The 21,644-nt window shown below is 37.5% G+C and overlaps 1 protein-coding gene across 3 annotated transcripts in view; it reads right to left on the bottom strand.

Moving 5' to 3' along the window:
- ARHGAP15 (Rho GTPase activating protein 15) overlaps positions 1 to 21,644 on the bottom strand; it is a 321,355-nt gene that overhangs the window by 107,039 nt on the left and 192,672 nt on the right. For all 3 annotated transcript variants that reach the window (XM_079311046.1, XM_079311047.1, XM_079311045.1), the window contains one exon: positions 19,742 to 19,840. In XM_079311046.1, coding sequence (XP_079167172.1) covers positions 19,742 to 19,840 — 99 coding nt within the window. The remainder of the gene's footprint in view (positions 1 to 19,741; positions 19,841 to 21,644) is intronic.

Here is a 21,644-nt window from a genome sequence, read left to right as displayed (position 1 = left end):
TCCAGTAATGAGGTTTGATTAGCATTGCATTTGGGCTCTATACAATATGGCAGAGAGAAAAAAAAATAGAGAAAAATCATTCACGTGCCATCAACTTTCTGCTCCAATAACTTTGAAAGTTAAGCCAAACCAAACCAATGCAAATTGGTGGATTTGGACATCCTTTTCATGACCACATTAACTTAGCTGGACTGTTAACAACTTATTCTGGAAATCCAATTAGGCAAAAAGGAGAAAGGCAGAGAAAGAGAGAGAAAAAAGTATATTTCATTGTTCTTATAATCTGATTCTATGGACAATTTTCAAAGCAAATTCACTTTTAAGGATACCTCTCTCAAGAATAAACAGCAGGCTATAAATACTTAGGGAACAAGATGAAACAAAAGCTTTGCCCAGTTTCCTATCTGGTGCTGGAGCTTAAGTATAGAGGTAAAGAAACTTTCAGGAAAAAAAATCATTGTAATAAAGTCAACTTCAGTTCACTATAGGATGACCTTATTGTGTTTTGTAGTGGGGTTTATCAGGGAAGAATCACTGGATTTTGCCCTAAAGGAGAGCATGTATTTTATTTGCTTCGTATTCCAGTCTCCAACTCTGTTTCTGTTTGTTTTAATGAGGAACCTGAGAACAGAATGGACCCACAATTAGAAATTATAGCCAAAAGCACAATAATGATTTCCACACTAAATTTTATAGGATATAAGAAATGTAGGAAAATGTCTTACTCAAGAATGCATCAGTTCAGCTGCCAAACTATAGCAAATTTTAACTATTTTAGTTTAAAAAATTACACAGGTGCTCCTGATGAGAAATTTAAAAGGCAATTGGACTGAGACTTGGCTGAGATTCATACGCAGCCATGAAAGTTATAGTCACTCTGCACAAGAGATGGTAGAAGAATATTTATTTAAAACATTTCTTTCACTCTTATCCAAAATTGGAGAAACAATAAATGAAAGCCATTGTCAGATCTAGGACCAGTTTAAGCTGGAACTAGGTGTTGCAGAGAAATATTAACAGATAGAAGAAAATTAAAATTTAGGTGACATAGTTATTAAAAAATGTTTTAAAATACTAGATTTCAATATTGATTGAGGTGGTTCAGGTAATTTATGAACAGTCTGCATTTAAATGCTCTCACTAACTTATTTCTGTTGCATAAAAAAAAAAAAAAAATCCCTCTCCCAAATCACACTGGATTCTGTCTAATCATGATCTTTATTTGATAATATCTGCAAACTGAATATCAAAAAAATTTCTCTATGTGCAGGGAGAAAGGGGTGGTATTATGCAAACATTTCTCTGGTTTTTAACAAGATTTAGAATTTAAAACATACAATTGTAAACAGCACTAGGTAACTTCCTGCATGGAAACGCATGGAACTTTCACAATTAATGTATCCTGAAATAGGTGTGGTCCTCAGGCCTGTTTTGTAAAAGAAACCATCGTGCTGGATTCAACAACAAAGTGAAGTACAAACTTGAAGAAAGGCATTCTTGAGTTAGTCCTTTCATTTAAAATCAGTTATGTTCAGGGCAGAACTATTGTATTTCAAAGGAGCCTATTATGCCTTCCCATAAACAGAAAGATCATACGTTTTAAAACTAAAGTATCATTATGCAATCAAGCTGTTGTATTATAAACTATTTTGTGGGCTCAGATGCCCAGGGCTATCTTTACAAATATTTAAGAGGTCATTATCAGGGTATGTTCTCCCTAAAACTATAATTCTTTCCTCGTGTTTTCATATGCATCTTACCATAAATATCTGATTTGTAAACTTTTTTTTTTTTTAAAGTTTATTAAGAGCACAAAAGTGAGACAAGAAATCATTTAAAGAAACAAATAAGTGAATGCAGGAAATAAAACCACGTCACAACAATGTGATGAGAAAAACACAAAACGAAGTGCAACAACAATAAAATTTCACAAAAGGATCAATATGTGTATTCCAGTAGAAGGAAAATCATGAAGGCTAGCAAAATAAACACTAAAATTTGACATTAAAATACTGTATCTGCATAAGGTGACAAAATGTACCTGGAGTTTCAGGTGAATGTGTCATCAAAAATAGGATTTTTTGTCTGATGCCATGGAAATCAGAGGTGAAAATTATGAAAACCTTGAAGCAATTATGAGCTACAACCCAGGAAGTGTTGCTGAAATCCCTGTTCTGCTTTTTGGTGTGGCAGGGTGGGGTTGTATATGCCCAAAGCCCCTGGAGTAGAGTTGGGGACTGGCACTGGGGTTGGCTCTGCTCTGATGAGACAAAGTTGCTGTTTTGATCACCAAAACTACTCCTTTCTTGTTCTACTCCCATCAGATTACCACACTTTTGAGGTTTAAAATGTCCCAGCAACCTATCAGCAACACATCATCATTTGATAGGGAAGCAGGTCCATGCCCTGTCCAGAGAGAGTACCTGGCTACCATGGAAAGGGCTGCCATAAAAATGTCATGTTAGATACATCTACCAGATAAAGGTTAAACAGGCCTAGGAGATCAAAGGGTGGGTGATTTTTAGAAGTCAATCTGAAGGACAAGAAGATAACCACTGTTGTAAAAAGCATCCAAGCATTTGCATTGGTGGCCATGATGTGCTTGTGCCTCACATTTGGAAACAAAATACAGAGAAATATTTGGAAATGACTAAGGCTGAAGAGTTATTCAGATACTGTAAAAGCAGTAACAGTGACGCTCTTGGAGACTGGCTAGACTGACCTCAGTCACAGACAGTCTACTTAAATAATTAATTCAGGACACTATGAACAAATAATTCATAACAAAATATCATTAATTCCAACCAGCAGGGTTTCATGGAAATCAGGGCTTTGTCTAGCAAACTTATTGCATTTTTGGATGGAACTGTGTATTTGACAGGTCTGGTTGGTGAAGGGAGTGGTGTTGAAATAGTGTGTTTGGCTTTCCGTGCCACCTTTGACTTAGCACCACATGACATTTTGATTAAAGCACTTGCATTCTATAGAATTTACAGGGCATATATTACATGGATTAAAAACTGGCTCAGTGACAGACCTCAAAATGTGGTAGTTAATGGGAGATATCAGTTAGCAAGGTCAGAACTGGCACTCTCATCCAGTGCCATCTAATACCTCTATCAGAGATGGGACAATGAGAGAAAAAAATTCCCTTGGCAAAATAAGCAGATGACACAAAGGTCAGGGAGTAATTAAATGATGACAAGGACAGGTAAAGTTACAGAAGATCTGAACTACTGCCTTAAACAGCCACAGTCTGGCAAAATCAGGTTTAGTATGGAGAAACACAAGGTACATCCAGCACTCTGGATTTAGGCTACAAAGGACTTGAGGTTTACTTTAAATAAAGATCTGAACATGATCTCTGAGCTCAGTGCTACAACAAACAGGACTAAAGTAATCCCTTGAATTATAGAGGAGTATCAAAGAAGAAGAGATGAGATTGAACCTCTTCATAGGCTACAAATAGGATCTATAGTAAAGCACTGCACTTGATAGTGAAGCAAATGACATGAAACAAAATAAAAGCTTTGTTGCTTCCTATTAAAGAGAAGATGGAGAAATGTCCTCTCCATCTGTATATTTTATGTGATTTGAAGGCACTGGACTTCCTTCCAGTGCTGCCCAACTGCAGGACCTGTGGCAGCAAGCCTGAATTCAAGGAAGCATCAAAAAGATTTTCTTTTTTTCTGTTCCAGTAGAAATCCAACTGTTTTAGAACTCAGTAAAGGCAGAGATAGTGGGGGAAAGAAAGGAGAGGGAATATTGTACTAGTGCTTAAATGGCTATGAAATGGCTCAATTGGAGGTGTCTGACATGAGATTTGGTGAATATCTTTAGGAAATTGGCTGAAAAGAAATAATTCTATTTTTGACTGCAATAATATCAAGAAGATGAGGGGCATTCCTACATAAAAAGAGAATCTCATTTTTTCTTGCAGTAATAACTCGAAGATGCAATGAAAGGAGAAAAGCTTGACTAAGATCTTATTGTTTTCAAGACCCTATAGAAACTGTTTAATGGAAGCAATTAAAACACTGAATATGAGCATTACATACTGAGAATGAGTAACAAGTGAATATGATGGAGGATATACCTCATTCTGTTTCATATCACTCGATGGTAGAATTTCCACTTAGATATTTATACACAAATAAATAAGGGCAGCCAGAGTACAAAGCAAGTGTAATTTAAATGAGCACACAGTTCACTGCTACGCAGGGCTGCTGTTTAATGCCCAAATCAAGCTTGCTCTGCCTCTGTCGTCTTCTCTATTGTGCTGTGCTTTGACATTCAAGAAGTTTATGGTTTAAAAGCCCCAGGAACAACAAGACTTCCTCAGGAGGCTGCCTGTAACAAGAAACTAAACTAAGCTTTGAGACTATTTGTTTTGAATGAAGCCGTCGAACACGCAGCGTGCTCACTGTAATTTTGCCCTTACCCCCAATATATACTTTTGCCATTCTGCTAGTCCCACTTCTTGCAGCTAAACAAAGTGACCTCATTGCTTTCCACTGTATTTTCTTTTAAACATTGGCTGGGATGATTGAGATTCAGGAATGTGGGAAAATGGATTCCCAAGCCACGTCCATCCCCTTTAATTCTGAGCTGTAATTTTTGGCTTGGCTTGAATCACAGTCATCACATTTCAGTCTGAATCTCTCTGTAAAGTGATCTTTCTTAAACATTTCTTTCACTCATCATGGGATCAGAAACAAAGCCATTCTAGTCTTTCAGCGAAACACTTACAAACGTCTTTTTACAGCAACTCACAAGAGCTGAATTTCCTTTAAAAATGTTTGAAAAAGAGGAGGTTTTCATTGCCTGATTGTCCTCTTTGTGAATCTTGTCATCTGTATGCCATGAGCTACAGCTATTTTAATCTGTTTTTGTTTGCAATCCATTTGGTGTCCGCCCAAGAAAATGCAGGTGATTCTAATTAACTTACTGCTGAAGATGTGGAAAAATCTCAATTGTGCGACAGAGAATTATACACTTAAAACCTTCCCTCTATTATTTATAACAGCTTATTAATGAAAATGATTACATGAATACATTTACCACCTGATTCATCTTTGTTCACTTTTTAAATCAACAAGGTTTATGCTAAAGGGGGAAAAAAATGCCTACCAAATACAGACCTCAAGTACACACATCAGCTTGCTGGTTTAAATGGAATGGCAGTTTAAAAGGAAATAACATTGTCTTCATGCAATACAGTATAATATCTGAAATTGCCAAATGTTTGGAAGTAGCTGTTCTCTCTCTGTAACACATTAGTATTTAATTTTGGGAATGTTTATTTCTGTTTTGTTTACATGTTTGTTCTCTCTTTTAATACCTCCTTCACCATTCCTATTCCCTTTCATCTGTGCAGTTACTGCTTCTCACGTAGGGTAGGAGGTCTGCTCTGACCAATCCTTAATTCATCTGAAATAAAATAAAATTTCTTTGGTTTTCTGCTACTTTATCAAGTACAGTTTTTTTCATGCTAACCAAGAGTGATCAAGGATGGTGAGGCACTATATTGGGCTGCTCAGAGAAGCTGTGGATGCCCTGTCCCTGGAAATGTTCAAGGACAGGTTGGACTGGGATAGTGAGATGATTTTTAAGATCCCTTCCAATGCAGATCATTCTATGATTTTCTATTAAAATCAATGGATGTTACCTGCATTGTGAATTTTCTGCTAGGTACAGCTAGTTTGCCACCTTCCATTTCTATTATTCTGTGCCACACTCTGATAGTCTAATTTGAATGTGATGACAATATGGATAATGCTGTTTATTTTGGGAAGGATGAAAGCCTGAATAAAGGTTATCATTTTAGGAGAAGCTGACGATGGAAAAACTCATCCACTGTGTGACATGATCAGAACAGCTGGGGATGTAATGTGGAGGGTGGGGGAGAAGAGAGCCAAGGTATTTTGTATGTTCAAGAAATATATACAACATTGCCATTTCTTATATCCCAGCTGTGCCTGTTAAGTTCTGGAAACATGTAGAGCTCAGCAATAAAGCATACTTGACTGATATTTACTGCAATGTGCATTATAAGACATTTTCTGTCACACATTATGTTCTGAAAGAGTTAAGTAACATGAAAAATACAGGCTCGAGATTATATCTGTCATGGATGAAAATACTACATTTATGCCTCATTGTAATCCATTCATTGGTTTATGTACCCCAGCCCTCCAGGGAGTGTCACAACTCCACATGATACTGCTGAGAGCTGTATTTTGCTTTTGGATTTCTGATTTAGCTGAAAGAAGTTTAAAAACACATGTAGCCTGACAACTCCCTATTGGCTATACAGCCGAGGAGGGTCAAGAGCATAAACCATTCCAGAAAAAGCCAGCTGTGACTTAGGCTCACTGTAAAGATCTGCCTCTTACAGACAGTAGCAGACAAGAAATTTATGCATTTTGCTAAATCCTCCCACTTTGGTTGAACTGTGCTTCATTTGGGGAATCCATCATCACCGACACGGTGCCTGTGTTTTTTGAGCAACATCAGAACTCTAAAGGAAGCTGCACTTTGGGGGGTCCAGCGTCCTCTTAGGAGTGTGCAGAACTTCCAGTCAGGTCCACTGACAGCACCAGAAGGAACTGTGGCTAAAGCTAAGGGACACCTACAATTCTCCAAACATCCCTTGTTCCCCATGCTGATTTTAAAGAGAATTTAGTGCACAGTAGGGACAAATCTTTTTCCCTTCTTTCACAATAGTGAGAGATTAAATTAGACCTTGGTAATGTCACCTCCCCATCCTGGTTAGTTCTGCTTCTTGTTGGATTTTGAACAGTTGGAAGAATTGCATGTGTGGGCAAACAAAACCTTCATCCAAAATGGGTAAGGAGTTTGCATTTTCTAATTTTTTTTTTTTTTGCCAAGCACCTTTGCTTGGCAAAGAGACTATTTGTTCTTTTTTTTATTTTTTTTTTTTAGTAATGACTAGGATAGGAAGTTTAAGGTGGAATAGGGATATTTAGGAAGCAAATTGAAAGCCACAGAACTGCTTCTTCCATATTTTTTTTTTTTTGTTTTAGAGATAGCTGAGGAGTCCAGATAGGCCTAAAACTCTTTATAACAGATCCATTACTTGATAACCTGACACTGTACTCTGTCCAACCTTAGATGTCCCAAGGTTATCTCTGTTATCTCCAGGATCAGGTCCTTTTCAGCTTTTCCATGGACACATCCTCCAACCTGAGCATCCCTGGCAAGAGATGCCAAGGCAGAGTTTAACTGTTACAGTTCAACAGCAGCTAAAGAAATGTCAGTGGGGCACTTGATAGCACTTGTTTTGTTGCATAGCCCAGAAGGCTGGATCAGTGTCCTGCAGTCAGAAATCAGACCTGTTTGGGGACAGGAAACACAGAGATTCTGAGTTTCTATCAGAGGAATGTGCAGAACCCTGCTCTAAAATCTGAGCTGGGGCTCTAATGTGCACTTGGTAGTGGTCTTTGTTATTCACATTGTTTTGCAGGCATCAACCTTTGTGGTTGCTTTTTTATCTTTGAGAGGGAGTATACATTTAAAAAGTAGATTCTTTAGTCTAAGGCACACTATCAGACACCTTTGGGTGTTGCAGTCCACGGCTGTGTGGAAAACCCAGAGGCTCTCTTGGAAGATAAGTATTCACACAGCCATCCAACACCAACTCTGAATTCTTAGCATATCTGCCCAACACACAAATGTGATAACACAAAGGTGTGTGTGTGCATGTGCATACAGAGATAACTTCGACTTTAATAGAGTCTTTCTCAGTGTGCTTTGCTCACATTTCAAAACCCAATAGTAGTGAAAACCATGAAATTCCACTGAATGCCCAACCACCTTTTTTAGTGTGATAAATCTCTAGTCTAAGAAGTGAGTAAAATTTTCTTGTTTTTGTGAAATTCATATTTAGTGTTATGAAACAGTGGCATTAAGCAGTGATGGAGAACAACAGAGACATTAATTTTAATATGACACAAACCTATTGTGCTTACATATTTTTCCACTTTAGTTTGCCATCTTAGCTGCAGGACTCTTCAGCTACATATATACATATATATATATATAATCTATATATATACATATATAGATTATTTTCCTGCCATTTCTGCTGCCTTTTCTGTCCCCAAACAAGTTCAAGTAACCTAAAAACTTTTTTTCCCCTCCATTTAATTTAGGAAAAATTTGAACACCAAAGCAACACTCAGCAAAAGACATAGTCAAGGTGCCTGCAGAAACCCTAACACTCCTGAATTGGATTACAAAGATTGATAAGTACCAAAACTTGAGAGACTGGTGCATCCTTCATGACTTTGGCAGAAGCAGCTCCATAGTTTTCATGCTATGGTTTGACACGCATTCAAGGACAGAGTACACTAAAATAGCACAAAACTTTTGTATGAATTACTCAGGGACTCCTCAAAAAAGGTGTTTTTAAGTATAGTCTGAAAAGGAACAAATTGCTTTTTGCTTTGAAACATGCAAATAAAAAAACCTCAATGAAATACAAATTGTATAACTAAAACATAGCTGAGACATGCAAGAAATACATAAAAATACTGACTTTGATAAGAAAAAAACCCTATTTGCTGGCAATAAAATACACTGGATATCTGTTAGCTGACTTTGGGTGAAGTAAATGCATAAATATGAATATCATTTGATATTTTCATGGAAGATAATTATTTTATAATTTAAAGCTACAGGAAGAAATTTGCTTTGAATCGTTGTCTTTGTGTCTTAATGCTGACTGTGGCATGGAATGATGTAAGGAAGGTAGAAATCCAATCTCATCCCTTTTACTAGGGTTCACATAGGCCCTCTGGAATTTCTGAAGGCTTGGAAAGATGAAGTTGGCATAAAGTGCTTTCCATATCTAATTTCCTTCTTTGGTGAAAATTCCAGTAATTATTAATGACATTTACTATACAGACATCCAAGGCAGTTGCAGAGTTTCTGTTAGAAACTCTTGCTGCAAGCTGTGGCCTTTGTGTTTTTAATGTATGGCATATCAGAACACAAAAATGCAACTGAAACAGAGATAATCAAAGACACCATTGTGAACCATTTCTAGTGTGCAAATTCAGACACTTTTCAGGCATCCATATCATGAGAGTTTGAAAAGTATTTTAAAATACTGTGTCTTTGCAGCCACTGCTTAAGGGCAGTCCTGCAGGTCACAGATCAGGGCATTAAATAAAATGTTTTGTAGCTGCTCAGGTTTAGTGTCAAAATAGGAAAATCTGCCTGCATAAATAGCACCCTTCCAGAACCTTCCACCTCTGTTTGGATTCAAGTCTGGCTTGCAATTTGTTTGGGCTGGACAATTGGAATGGTTTTGTTTTCAGTGGTTAGAGAGGATGCTCAGCTTGTTCAAAGCTAAGTTTACAGTCTAAGTGAAAGCAGTTTTCAATAGCAGAGGATGTATCTTATCTTTCCACTAAGGTTTATTAGAAATATGTAGCACCTGATAATTTAACACCGAATGAGTGGCTGCTAAATTTCCCCCTCTCTTTGTCCCTCTGTCTCACACACACAAACACAGGAATGCTTCTCGCCTGCCAAGCTATGTGCCAAGATTTTGTTCACTTTAATCTCAATCATATGAGTTAGAGAACCATGAAACAAAGTCTCTACCAAGTATGCTGACAGATTTTTAGTTCTCGTGGCTCCACAGGGCATCACTACAAGCACATGAAGGAACTTTTCTTATTAAAGGTTTCTGAGCTGATCCATTTTCCATTTAAGTCAACATGAGCACTATCACCATGAGGAACTCAACACTTGCTAACTGATACCATACACTCATCAAAATTATTTCATTTCTAAGTAAACAAAGAGCTGTGGTACCTCTAACACCATTGTGTGGTTACTGCTGGCACGGTGAAACCATTTGGTGGCAGCTGCTTTGGTGTGTTATAACACAACACCCTGTCAGCTCAGGACTGACAAATCAAAGCTTAAGGTTTGAAATACTGGGGAGAATTTTCCTGGGGAAGTGAAGAAAAGAGGCATGAAACAACCTCTTCCTGCCTGTTGGGGACTTTCTCATCTTCTCAGTGAAGACATTTCAGAGATGTCACCTTACCCTTGGTTTGGAGGCATCTGTGATGATTTTAAGAGCATTACAGCATCACCTGTAATGGCCCATAATATTGGGAATTAAATAAGTTCCTGCCCTTTGTTTTTAAATCTTGAAAGAAAATATAGGTATTTTAATTTTTTTTTTCAAAGACATAAAGCTTAAGGCCCTGAAACAACAAAACCCTGACCCTTTTCCTTGTACTGTAAGGCACAACTATTGACCACAGAATACAGCTATTCTGGTCCCTCAAGAGAAGTCTCCATCTGTCTTAGTGGACAGAGGTTTGTATTAAAAAAGCAGGAATTGCAGGAAGAAATAAGCTACATAGAATAAGCAATAGAAAGCAGCTTCTGATTGCAGTATCTTTTTCCTAAAAATTTCAGTTATTTGAAAAGCATCATCTCTGACAACAAAAAAGGTGCATGAAGGAACCACAAGGAGAGAGCTGGAGGATCCAAGAGGTCTGCTGTATTATGAAACAAAATGCTCACATTTTGCTCTCATTTACATCTAGGCCCTTCCTCCCAAACCATTGTTTGAGTGAAGACAAAAGAAGCTGGTTTGCTATATAATTGGATCCATGATCTGTGTGGATCCTGATCACAATGAAACAATCTGCTGAGCCAACAGAAAACTAGAGATCTTTGAAAAACTTGTTTGTTCCCTGGGGGCTTATCATGCAGTAGCCAATTTAGGGACAATTCTGTTAGTAGATTGTTATCAGTATCAGCTTCATAATTTCAGGGGAGCAAAAGAAGCTAAAGAAATCTTCTCTTAAATAAGTGAAAGCCTTCACATAAAGTCTCCTTTTTCATCTGTCTTCTTTCTTTGCCCTCTGCCTTCCTCATGAAGCTCTCTGTTGGTACAATTCCTCTCACTTAGGTATCAATCCCATTAGACTGTGGTATTATATGATTAAAACATTGATGTAACACAAGCTGCTACAGCAAATAATTGAAGTAATAAAATACAACTGCAGTTATTTGCTCTCTGGAATTGCAGGCAGAAAAAAAAGAAGACTGATTTTTTTTAAACTGACCCCATAGTGTGACATACGGACAGTAAAACTTTTTTAGTGTGTTTTCTTTTATTGCTGTAAAACTTTTTTGAAAAAATTACAGTGTAGTTGTAGTAGCTTTGTTTTTTCTTCCCCCATAGGAAAAGTGATAAGTCTGCATTGTGGAATTATGCTTTCCTAATATTTGAAAAAATGCAACTTTCTATTTAAGCGGAGAGATATTGAAAGGATCTGAAACTACACCTCTTTTCCTTTTAAAGGAACTTAATGGACTTAACTTCTATTTTTGTGTGTGTTTGTGTGTGAGTGAACATCCCTTCCAGGCCAAGATTCATTTTTTCAAGTGTTAGCCCAAAGTGTTCTATTAATGGCTGAACTGCAAAGTCTGACTAAACGGGGTTTGCAGTGGAAATCCTGCCAGCTCCTTGTCTGTGATGGCATGTGTGCTGTACCAGGGCATGGTGCCTCACAGCCTCAGCTTATTCAGGGGAAAAGAGAGGAGTTTTGTGTCTCTCTTTTCACCTTTCTCATGGCTGGGAGGTGAATACCCTTATGTGTGAGCTTCCCTGAATCTGCCTTTGACCAGGGGGTGAGTCAGGACCTTCATTCTCTCTTTGGCACAGAGCAAGTAACACACAAACACACAGAGTCAGCTTTCAATTTCCCTGGACTTTTTGTTTCAGCGTGTACAAGTGTCAACTCCTTGATTTACAAAGTGTATTAACATTATTTTAATATCTAGAAAACGTTGTTTGATTCTTTTTTATTTCGTAGGTTAAGTGGTTTGTTTTATTTATTATGCCTATTGAACAGGATTTTATGGAAAATTCGGAAGACAAAATGCCCTGTTTCCTTCTACATGTTCACAAATAGATATATTATACAATGCTAGAAAAAGGCAAAAGGCCAAACTCATCTCTGGTGTAATTCCAGTAAAAGCAATAAAATTACACAAGGCATGAATTTGGCCCAGGCATTGTAAATGTTACTCTGGTGCACACTGAGTGTCTGCTTGTTGTTACTGGCACGGCTTAAAATACAAATCCCCCCTTTTTTTTTTCATAGAAATGGATACATATCTCTGGAACAGATTAATCAATGAAACAGGTATCAGGTAACTATGACAAAGACAACAACTGGTTCAAATGCCTGCCTGTTTTATGGCTTTTTCCCCTCTTCTAACCAACTCAGAGTCTCTCCTTTCAAATTTTTAAATAATTATATATTTATTCTTTGTTGTGCCTTGTCATTACAAGGCTTTTATTCCCTTTTTTTCTTTTTTTTTTTTTTCTTTTTTTTTGTCTGTTGTCTCCTTTTCTCTAATTTGTCTTGTATGCCCTTCCGTGATGTTTCCTGTTGACACTTCTTGATATTTTTTTCTAACTCAGAATGTGGCTTTCTAGCAGACACAGAGGCCCCAGAGTGAATACCCTCCAGAGCCAACTCTGACTTGGACCTTGCACAACACTATTAACTGGCTCTTATTCTAAGAAAGGTGGCTATAGTGGGATTGCCTGAGCCTGAAGACAGAAATGGCTGAGGAAAGCTTGCCAATATGTTTGCACTAAATTCAACCGCTCTTCATTTCTACTCAAAAGAAGAGTTTGTTAAAAAAACAAAACAAAATATAAATTTTTAAAAAAGAAAAGCACCAAACATTTTAAATCACAAACTTTGCAAGGGCTTTTCTCAGAACTTTGTTGTTTTATATTGCATTCATCTCTACATTTGAGTTTATGCTCATTGGCCACTTTAAAGTAAACATAGTTCAATGCCCTCAGAAACAGATTTCTTCTGCACACTAGAATTCCCTGGAAAAAAAGCTTTATCTGCTGAACTGCTGGATATTTTTGTGTGCGTGCAATTTTTTTTCCTATCAGTTTGTTTTGTTTCCCCCCCTTTTTTTTTTTTTCCTCTCTCTTTTCTTTTACATTCAGTGCATGTAAAAGTTGGGAGCAAAACCCTCCTTGGAACAAGATAGAATCATAAAAGACTTCAGGAATCTCATCACAAGCTAAACAGTACAAATTGCACATTCTTCATGGAAGTATTAGCTTTTAGTGCGTGCCTGGATCCAAGCATAATAGATTATCCCAAAGTGGGAAAGAATGAACAGTACAAAATTAGCAGAACTGGGAGCTCAGATCATTTGGTGGAGCAACATGATCTCTGTACTTTCAGGGTACTGAATCCTAAAGCCACTGGAAACAGAATGTAAAATTATATCAGAGTAAGCAAGGAAGCATGTGTAGGCCTGGGAGAATCAAACAAGAGCTTGGAAAATACATTTCCAGGGGAGAATAAGTACTGAAAATCAATGAATGAACTTGTAGGAAACAAACTGTTATTCATGAAGAATTTCTTGCTCTGAGGATAGAAAGATATGAGAGTGAAAAAATGCAGAATACATTTCAGTGGTTGTTCAGCGGCCAAGTGCTGTTGGAGAATAATCCTGTACTCAGACAGAAATATAAAATGGCACAGGATAGGTCAGTCTCCTGAGGTTTCCCTTCTCAGGGAAGCCTTGCCAGAATAAATCCTTTATGCCACTGGCTGATGGGTTTGGTCAAACCGTGCTGGGAAGGAACACTGTGCATTTACTGGGAGCCCCAAGATGGATGGTGGTGAGCACACCCTGGCAGAACTACCCTGTACTTTCCTACTGCCTCCCTCAGGTCCTCAGGGATGGGAATGAACTATTTTTGAGTGCCAAATAAACTTAAAATTTTGCTTAAGCTAAATAAATCCTGAGGAGCATGCTGTTAAATTCAAACCTGGTAATGAAAATTATAATACATACAGAGGTGGAGATAGGTGGTGGAGTCCCCATCCCTGGAGTGAGTGAAAAGCTGTGTAGATGTGGCACTTGGGGACATGGTTTAATGGTGCCCATGGCAGTTCTGGGGTTAGACTCAATGGTCTTAGAGGGCTGTTCCCACCTAAACAATTCTGTAAATTTCTAGAGGTTTCATACAGAGGCTGTGAATCCATTACTTGGCTGCACAAGTTTTGTGTGTTCTGCCATCCTCACTGGCTTATAATCCACTCCCTCCAACATACTAAAGCCAATGATCCCAGCATGGGAATCCTCAGCTTCAGGAGGTGTTTGGGATCTTTTTTCATTTCCTTTTAAATTCCTTCTGAAGTGTTTTCTTCCATTAGAAAATGAGATAGCATTAGACTTTTAAAAACTCATTTTTTTTCCCAGCAACATACATATATTCACAATACTTTATATTTTTTAAAACTCATTTCCTCTTTGCTTAACTCCTTGAGATAAGTGAACTCTCCTCTGTGTAAACATTCTACCAGAATACTGACTACCTTTTAAGCGATATATGATTTAGAAGGTAATGAAATATCACTTTCTTTTTCCTTTTTATTTTTTTTTTTATAAATAGGTTTTAAAGTGCTTTTAGCTGCACTTTAGCTTTTAGATTAACTGATAAAACTGATGAAAGGGACACAACCTTCTGTCACAAGGCAGCATGGCATTTGGGAGGTGAGGTAGTTTAAAATACTGTTTTTATCTTCATTTCTCTCCATTGGGATGACTGTATTTCTTTACTACATCCAATAAGGTACTTTATCTTTGCCCATAAAGGCATTTTCTTCCTTAAACCCTGAATATTCTGAAGCATGAGACTGTGTGTCTGCATGTCTGCAATGATCTTGTGCATAATCAAGCACAAGTTATGGACATTAAGTTAATTAAAGCTAAAATGAGTATCAGCTTTAGGCACTTTGGGGTGTCAGACTTTGGAGCCTGTGAGAAATTTGAATCTTGGAGAGCAAGAAGTTAAAATTTTTTTCAAAACCATGCCTTCTTAAAATTGCACATCCAGCCTTTAAGTGGTTAATGATACCCTCTGAAGTCTCACTGGTGCTACCCCAAATCACCCCCCAAGCCAAGAGCCCCACACTCAGAGGGGTTTTTGTCACTGCTCTTATTTAACATGATTTGTTCCCTGGGTTTCAGAGCAATGAAACCCAGTAAATAATACACTGGACACACAGAGAAGATAACAAAAGGAAATAGTTAAGGTACTATAATAATTTTAGCCATTCTTTTTTCAGGTCACTATAATCTGCCCAAAGATAACTAATTGTTCAAAGTAAACATTCCACTCCGACCACAAAAGGAATCCATTACACAAACATATAATTCACAGTCATTTTTAGTGGGTTGTAAACAGTTTGGAATGAGCATAAAATGGGACAAAAATCAAAGTGAGCATTTAGAAATGAAAAAGTGTTTGCTACAAAAGGTCAGTCCCTTTACTTGGCAAACTATGTAGAAAAGCCTGGGAAAATGTTGAACACACAAGCAGTAAGGGAATTTTAAAGCCAACAACCTCCCTGTTTCTTTAAACAGACATCGGAACCTATAACTGGATCCTGTCAAACAAACGACAGCAAAAAAACATAACAGCTGCTAAGAAGTAAAGTTGAAAGATAAAGTTTTCTAAGCTAAGAACCTTCTCAGAAGTGGACTAAAGGTCTTTCTTAAATCTTTAAGCAAGGTTATGGATCCCAGGGTGGCTTTTAGGCATTGAATCAAATATGTAATTTTGTGTATCATTCCTGTCAGTGCATCCTGTGCTCCAAGAAAAGCAACAGAAAACAATATCTGCAATGTCCAGCTTAGAATGGAAATTGTACCTGTAATCACCAGCTTTGCTGCCTGCAGTGTCATTTTTCAAGTCATTTTGGCTGATTTGAGAACTCTAACTTGGATTTGGGAATGGAGGGAGAAAATGAAGGATGTTTCAAAAGAGAGATGAAAGTTAAATTATATTTCCCTGGAGTATTAGGACTGTATTTCTTTACAAAACCCAAGCCACATTGGATACGCTGGGTAGGTTTAGGATACGGACTGCTCGGGGTGTTCATTTACTCTGTCATTAGACACACAGACAAATGATCTTCCCTGGAAAAGAGTTTAGTATCAGACTGTTTTCACACGATAAAACACTGCTATGAGAAGTATTGGATGGCATGTTGTTGAGGTACAACACAGACTGATACTTTTGGTTTTTTTAAATGCATTCTACTCATGCCTTTCACGTATTTTTTAAAAAGGAAAACACAAAAATAATAAAAAAAAAAAAATAAAAAAAAAGAAAAAGAAAAAAGACAGGACTTTAAAGGGTCGTGGATAACAAAATAAATAGGCGACTCCAAAAATGACTGGAAATGATATCTGGGCTAGAAACACCAAAAATGGGCCCCACCCTTGGCAGAAGTGTGCAGTGTGTGAGCTGCAGTGCACTGGGAGGATTGTCCCAGGCTCTCCTCCCTGCTCTGCTCAGCTCAGGGCTGGTGCTACCTGCCAGACAGTTTCCAGAGAGAAGAAGGAAGCAGATTGAAAAACAGGAATACAGGTTGAAAAGGGCAGGTTGACAGATAGCCCCAGAAAAGCCTGAGGTCCAGCCAAGGTGTTTGTGAATAGCAAAGTAAAAGAAGAAACAGAAAAAATCCACAGAATGTGCTGTTCCATGAAAAACTTTTCCCTGAAGTCCCTGAGAAGACAGGAAAAGAAGAAATGCTGGAGATCCTTGACTAGTCCCTGTGTTTCTTCAATTTGATTGCTGCATAGTATAGAATTATTCTCTTATGCTCACCAGGTCACACCACAGACATTTTGGATATTGCATGAAGTACCAAGGATACAACATGCTTTCCCCAAGATAGTTTTGACTTCAGAGGCAAAAGTCTGGATAGCTCAAAAATCAGGACTAGAAGTTCATCTAAAGTTATGAATGAATAAGTCTGCAATTATTATAAGTAATTCATAAATACAGGAAGAATTAAGAGGAAAACTGAGCTTCCTTAAAAAAATAAAATTAAATGTGAAAATTTCCTTGCAAGTTTCCAAGAATGGGCACATTTTTATTGCCTCTCTTTATTAAATTCCACTACCAGCTCTGCAAGATGGCTGAGAAAATGGAGAAAGACCTTCTACTTCACAGTTCTACTTCAATAACTAATAATACGAAAAAAGGCTGAAAAAGTGGAATTAATTCAATTTTTATCACATTCAGAAGTGAATCCTTGTTGGATAGATAAATATGCATTATGGTGTGAGATTATTTTGTTCAGATCTTAGAAAGCACCCCTGTTCTGAAATGGTGAGAAAGCAAACTAGGGGAGAAATGACCAAACTCTGACCTAAGGTAGAGCAGAATATATCAGCATAAACATGCTTTTGGTATTCATTTTAAAATAGTGTAACTAAACAGGAAGTTTTGCCAATGGTTAATGACAACCTCTAAATTTTTAATCTGTGGGAGAATATTGCTACATTTGGCTATTGTGTGTAACCTCGTCTGCACAGGAAAATGTACTAATTAATATGGTTTATTCAGATCACTGCTAGACTTTCTGTGCACAGTGATTATGCTTTAAAAATCAGAAAAAATAATAGAAAACCAGTAGGTGAAGAACAATTAAATCCCTGAGCTGATAGCTAAGAACACAATGTTCAGGGGAGCATGGATGCTTTGTAAGTAACATTTAGGGATGGTCTCCTAAGGTTTTTTTTTTCTAATAATCCTTTATTTTAAGCAGAGCACACAAGCAACACTTTTGGTACAGTTACAGTATGTGGATGATATATTCTCTAAATAGGAGAAGAAAGCTTATCTACCACAGCCAATATGCCAGCTGTACCGAGTATCTAGGCCATCTTACTAAGACTATGAAAGTAAACATACAGTTTTCATTAAATGTGCCTTTCCCATAATTGGTACATAAGTATTTCCCATGACTCTGCAGTTGAGTATCTTGGCTGGAGGCATATCTGGCCATTAAGAGGAGGGCTTCAGATCTGTTGAGTCTCAGCCATGCCGGGAGACTTGGCACCTCCACATACTGCTTCCTAATACCAACCCCGGCATAAAATGTCATCAGAAGCTTGCATAAACATTGGACTTAGCTTCACATAAATTACTGCTGTCCTGAGATAGTTTATGCCAGAACTTAGTAAAAACAACGCTTTGAGTAAATAGAATGTGAGTAAATGCGAGCGTCTTAATCCAAGAAAACGATAATAGAAAAAAACTGCGTATCAAATATAAACTCATAAATATAATGATAACATGAAATTTTTATCTCATGCCATGTGATTAGCTTTTATTTACACATTAGGCTAACCAAAAAGGGTAAGCTTCTCTAAGTCACAATAAGTTTGAAGGAAACACAAGAACTATATTGCACTACTCAGAAGGATGAACCCCTTTGAAGGAATAGTTTCTAACATGAACATTTTTTTGATAATCACACAGACAGTAAACATTTAATTACGTCCCCTGACTTTTCCTATTACAGTTCAGCAGTGCAGAGACCTCTGGCCTCACTTCTACTTGGAGGAGTGGTCACATACTCCAAAACATCTATGAAATACCCAGCACATTCTTGGGGGAACTTGTACTGAGGTTGTATCCAAGCAGTTTGTTAGACATGTTCTGTGTGGAGTGGCATTTTTGCAATCTAATCTCTGCCTTTCCTTTTCATGTTCTGAATTTCACCTCACAATTCCTCCTCTATTAATAGTCACTTCACACATTTTTCCCCTTTTTTTTATCCAGCCTCCAGCCTTCCTCCACAAAAACCCAATGCTACTATCTCCCCCTACTGAACGTTCTCCAGTTTGTTTCAGTCTCTGACTTCCTGCCAATCATTCTGGGAATAATAATATCCCAGTGCTCTCTTTGCTGTATAATTAAAGCATGAATTTCCCCGAGTTTGAAACTCCAGGGTAGTTTTATTGCACCTTTCACTATAAAACCAGGTAACAATGGCAGAATTAAAATAGCTTTTTCCTTAGTGAGTAACACTAAGTATCTTTTTATTTTTCATGGATTCTCTTGTTCTGAGACTCCAGTATATGGCAGTGACAATGGGTTCACCCAGCCTTATTCTGAAAATAAATTTTCTATCTTTTGCAAGATATATGTTTCCCCAGATCCCTGGAACAAGTTGTAAACTTGTAACAGATGGTGATGAAGCCTCACATTTTTATACAATACATTTTAAGATTCTGCATCTACCGCATGCACCTTCCAAAGAAAATGACCTTCAGTGAGAGAGGATAGACTGCAGAAAGGAAGGCAGGCAACGGTGTTAAGTGCATCTTTTTTACACTATGAAAATCCTTTTTGTTAATCAAAACTTTTAATGAGGATGGATACTCATTTCAGTATTTTTGCAATGTTATGGCTTTTAAAATAACTGTAAAAATTAGACCCCTACACTCATTAAAAAGAAATGGTCATGCTAGAATAACATTTGTTTTGGTTAAATATGATTCAAGACTTAGGAAAAAGTATTGGCCTTACATTCACCAGGGACTTTAGAATGAAAGTTACTGACATTTTATCAATGTTCAGCATTTGCTTACCCAGAGAAAGACTAAACCAACAACATGTCAAAAAAAAAATGGTAATAATCAGCATGAATGAGTTCTATTAATGTCTTAACATATAAAGAAAATGAAGACACACAGAATGTGGTATAGTTCCATTCATAACTATATAATAGATTGTAATGTCTGCCTACCCTGGCAATCCAGGCAGAGTTACAAGGTTAAAGTTTTTATTGCTATTAGAGAAAAAAGAAGTATTAAATAATAAAGTACTCACCTCTTTTTTCAACAGCATTTATGCAGAGTCTTACAAACTTAGGGACTGTAGATTTCTCATGCTCACAAACCATGTGCAAATGGGAGCCAAAAATTTGATCTACATTTGGAAAACAAGAGGAAAATACATTAAGGCATATTATTATTAGTGGGATTTTTGTCTCTTCTCAGTTTGCCTATTAATTTAAAGCTCAGATACTGAAGATGCATGGACAAAGTTGGAACCAAATCCTTTTTGAGTCCTAGTGGTTATTAGCTTTTGCCCCAGAACCAAATCCCTCCACATCTGCTGCTCACAGTGCTTGATGCTTCCCTCTGGATTCAAGTTTCAATTGATACTTGCACCTTCATTTTGACCTTTCTAAGGCTTGGAGGTCTACAGAGTTTGCTTGAACCTGCCTTAAAAAATGTGCAGGCAGCTTCCTAAATAATTGATTATAATTTCCTACATCATGCACTTGGTCCAACCTGGAAACTCATCTGGTTGGGTGACCTGTCCCTTCCACTCATCTGGAAGTTTCACCCTTTCATGAAACACTGTGTGAGTGCAAGGACTTCACTACTTTGCATCATCATGACTTAGTACAATTTCATCTTGACTTCACAATATAATTTTTTTTAACTCATCAAATTGCCTGCTCAGAAAAACAGAAGATACTAGGTATCTTTTGATGAGGATTCCATCTTACACCATGTTTAACTAGTGACTAGTCTCACTTCCTCCACGAGTAATCCTTTAACTAGATAATGCCACCTTTTAGTTTTTACGATTTCAAAGTTTTGATCATTGACTGTTGATCTTGAAACATATTTGTATTAGCAGGTTCAACTCGTCAGATTACTAATTAGCTTCCTCCACCTCATTTCCACTCTGTGTGTTTGAGAGATTATGAAAAGAGCAATCAGTAACAGGGACGTTGTCAGCTAAAATCAGAATGAATCAAACAGATGAGAGGAACTACTCAATAGGAGCCAGTTAAATGCTGAAACAATAGGAGTGTACTGTCATCATTTATCTGAAGAGACAGTCTCCATATAGCATTTCAACAGAGCACTGCGCTTTGTAAATTGGTGTGGAGGCTTTGAAAATTATTATACAGATAGCTGAAGGGTGATAGCACCAGTCTGGACTTTGCATAGCAAACCCAGCAGCAGCTCCCATGGAATTGGATGTTTCCTTCACAGTCAGTGCCACCATACTCCACCATAACCAACTGCAGTGTTTTTTGCTCCAAAACCAACTTTTCCTCACCAACAAACAAAGGCCCCTTTTTTTTTTTTTTTTTTTTTTTTTTTAATTTCTGTGCTGCAAGGAGCTCCATTTCAATTAATCACCTCTATTTCATATTCAGCTCAGATTTCAAGAATGACTTGATTGCCTTTTCATTCCTGATATCCCAGAGCAGAGAAGACAGTGACAGGAACAAGGTGAGGGGCAGAGGTTGCTTTAGACTTCTCGAGATGCATCAGTGCAGGTTATTCCAGCACCTCCAAAGCGAGTGATCTGCATTCTGGGAGAGTGCATCAGAGCCTGAATTGAAGTTAGTTGGAGTTTTGGCTGCAGAAGGGATGGAGGACTGGGTTCACAGAGCTGCTCTGAGGAAGGTTGTGTGCATGTGTGGCGTTAAGCATTAGCGAACAGTCTGTTACATGTTTTGGGGTTATGTTTCTGACAAAGCACAGTCTGGTTACATTTTCTTCATAAAACATTTATAGCCGCCTTCAGTGGTAATTATACATACAGAGATTTATGATTAAAATGTACTAGCACTTCCTCTTTTGACATCTTAATTGTTTTTTTTTTTTAATTTTAGCAAAGACCTGTCAAATTCTTTGCATAATATGGAATGGTCTCCAATGTAAATTATATTAAAAAAGAAGTAAAAAATGTGTCTTGTTTGGTG

This window comes from Erithacus rubecula (genome assembly GCF_903797595.1).
Source record: "Erithacus rubecula genome assembly, chromosome: 8".
Taxonomy (NCBI): Eukaryota; Metazoa; Chordata; class Aves; order Passeriformes; family Muscicapidae; genus Erithacus; species Erithacus rubecula.
The sequence above is the reverse complement of the archived record's forward strand: the minus strand, read 5'-3'. Positions and strand labels throughout refer to the sequence as shown.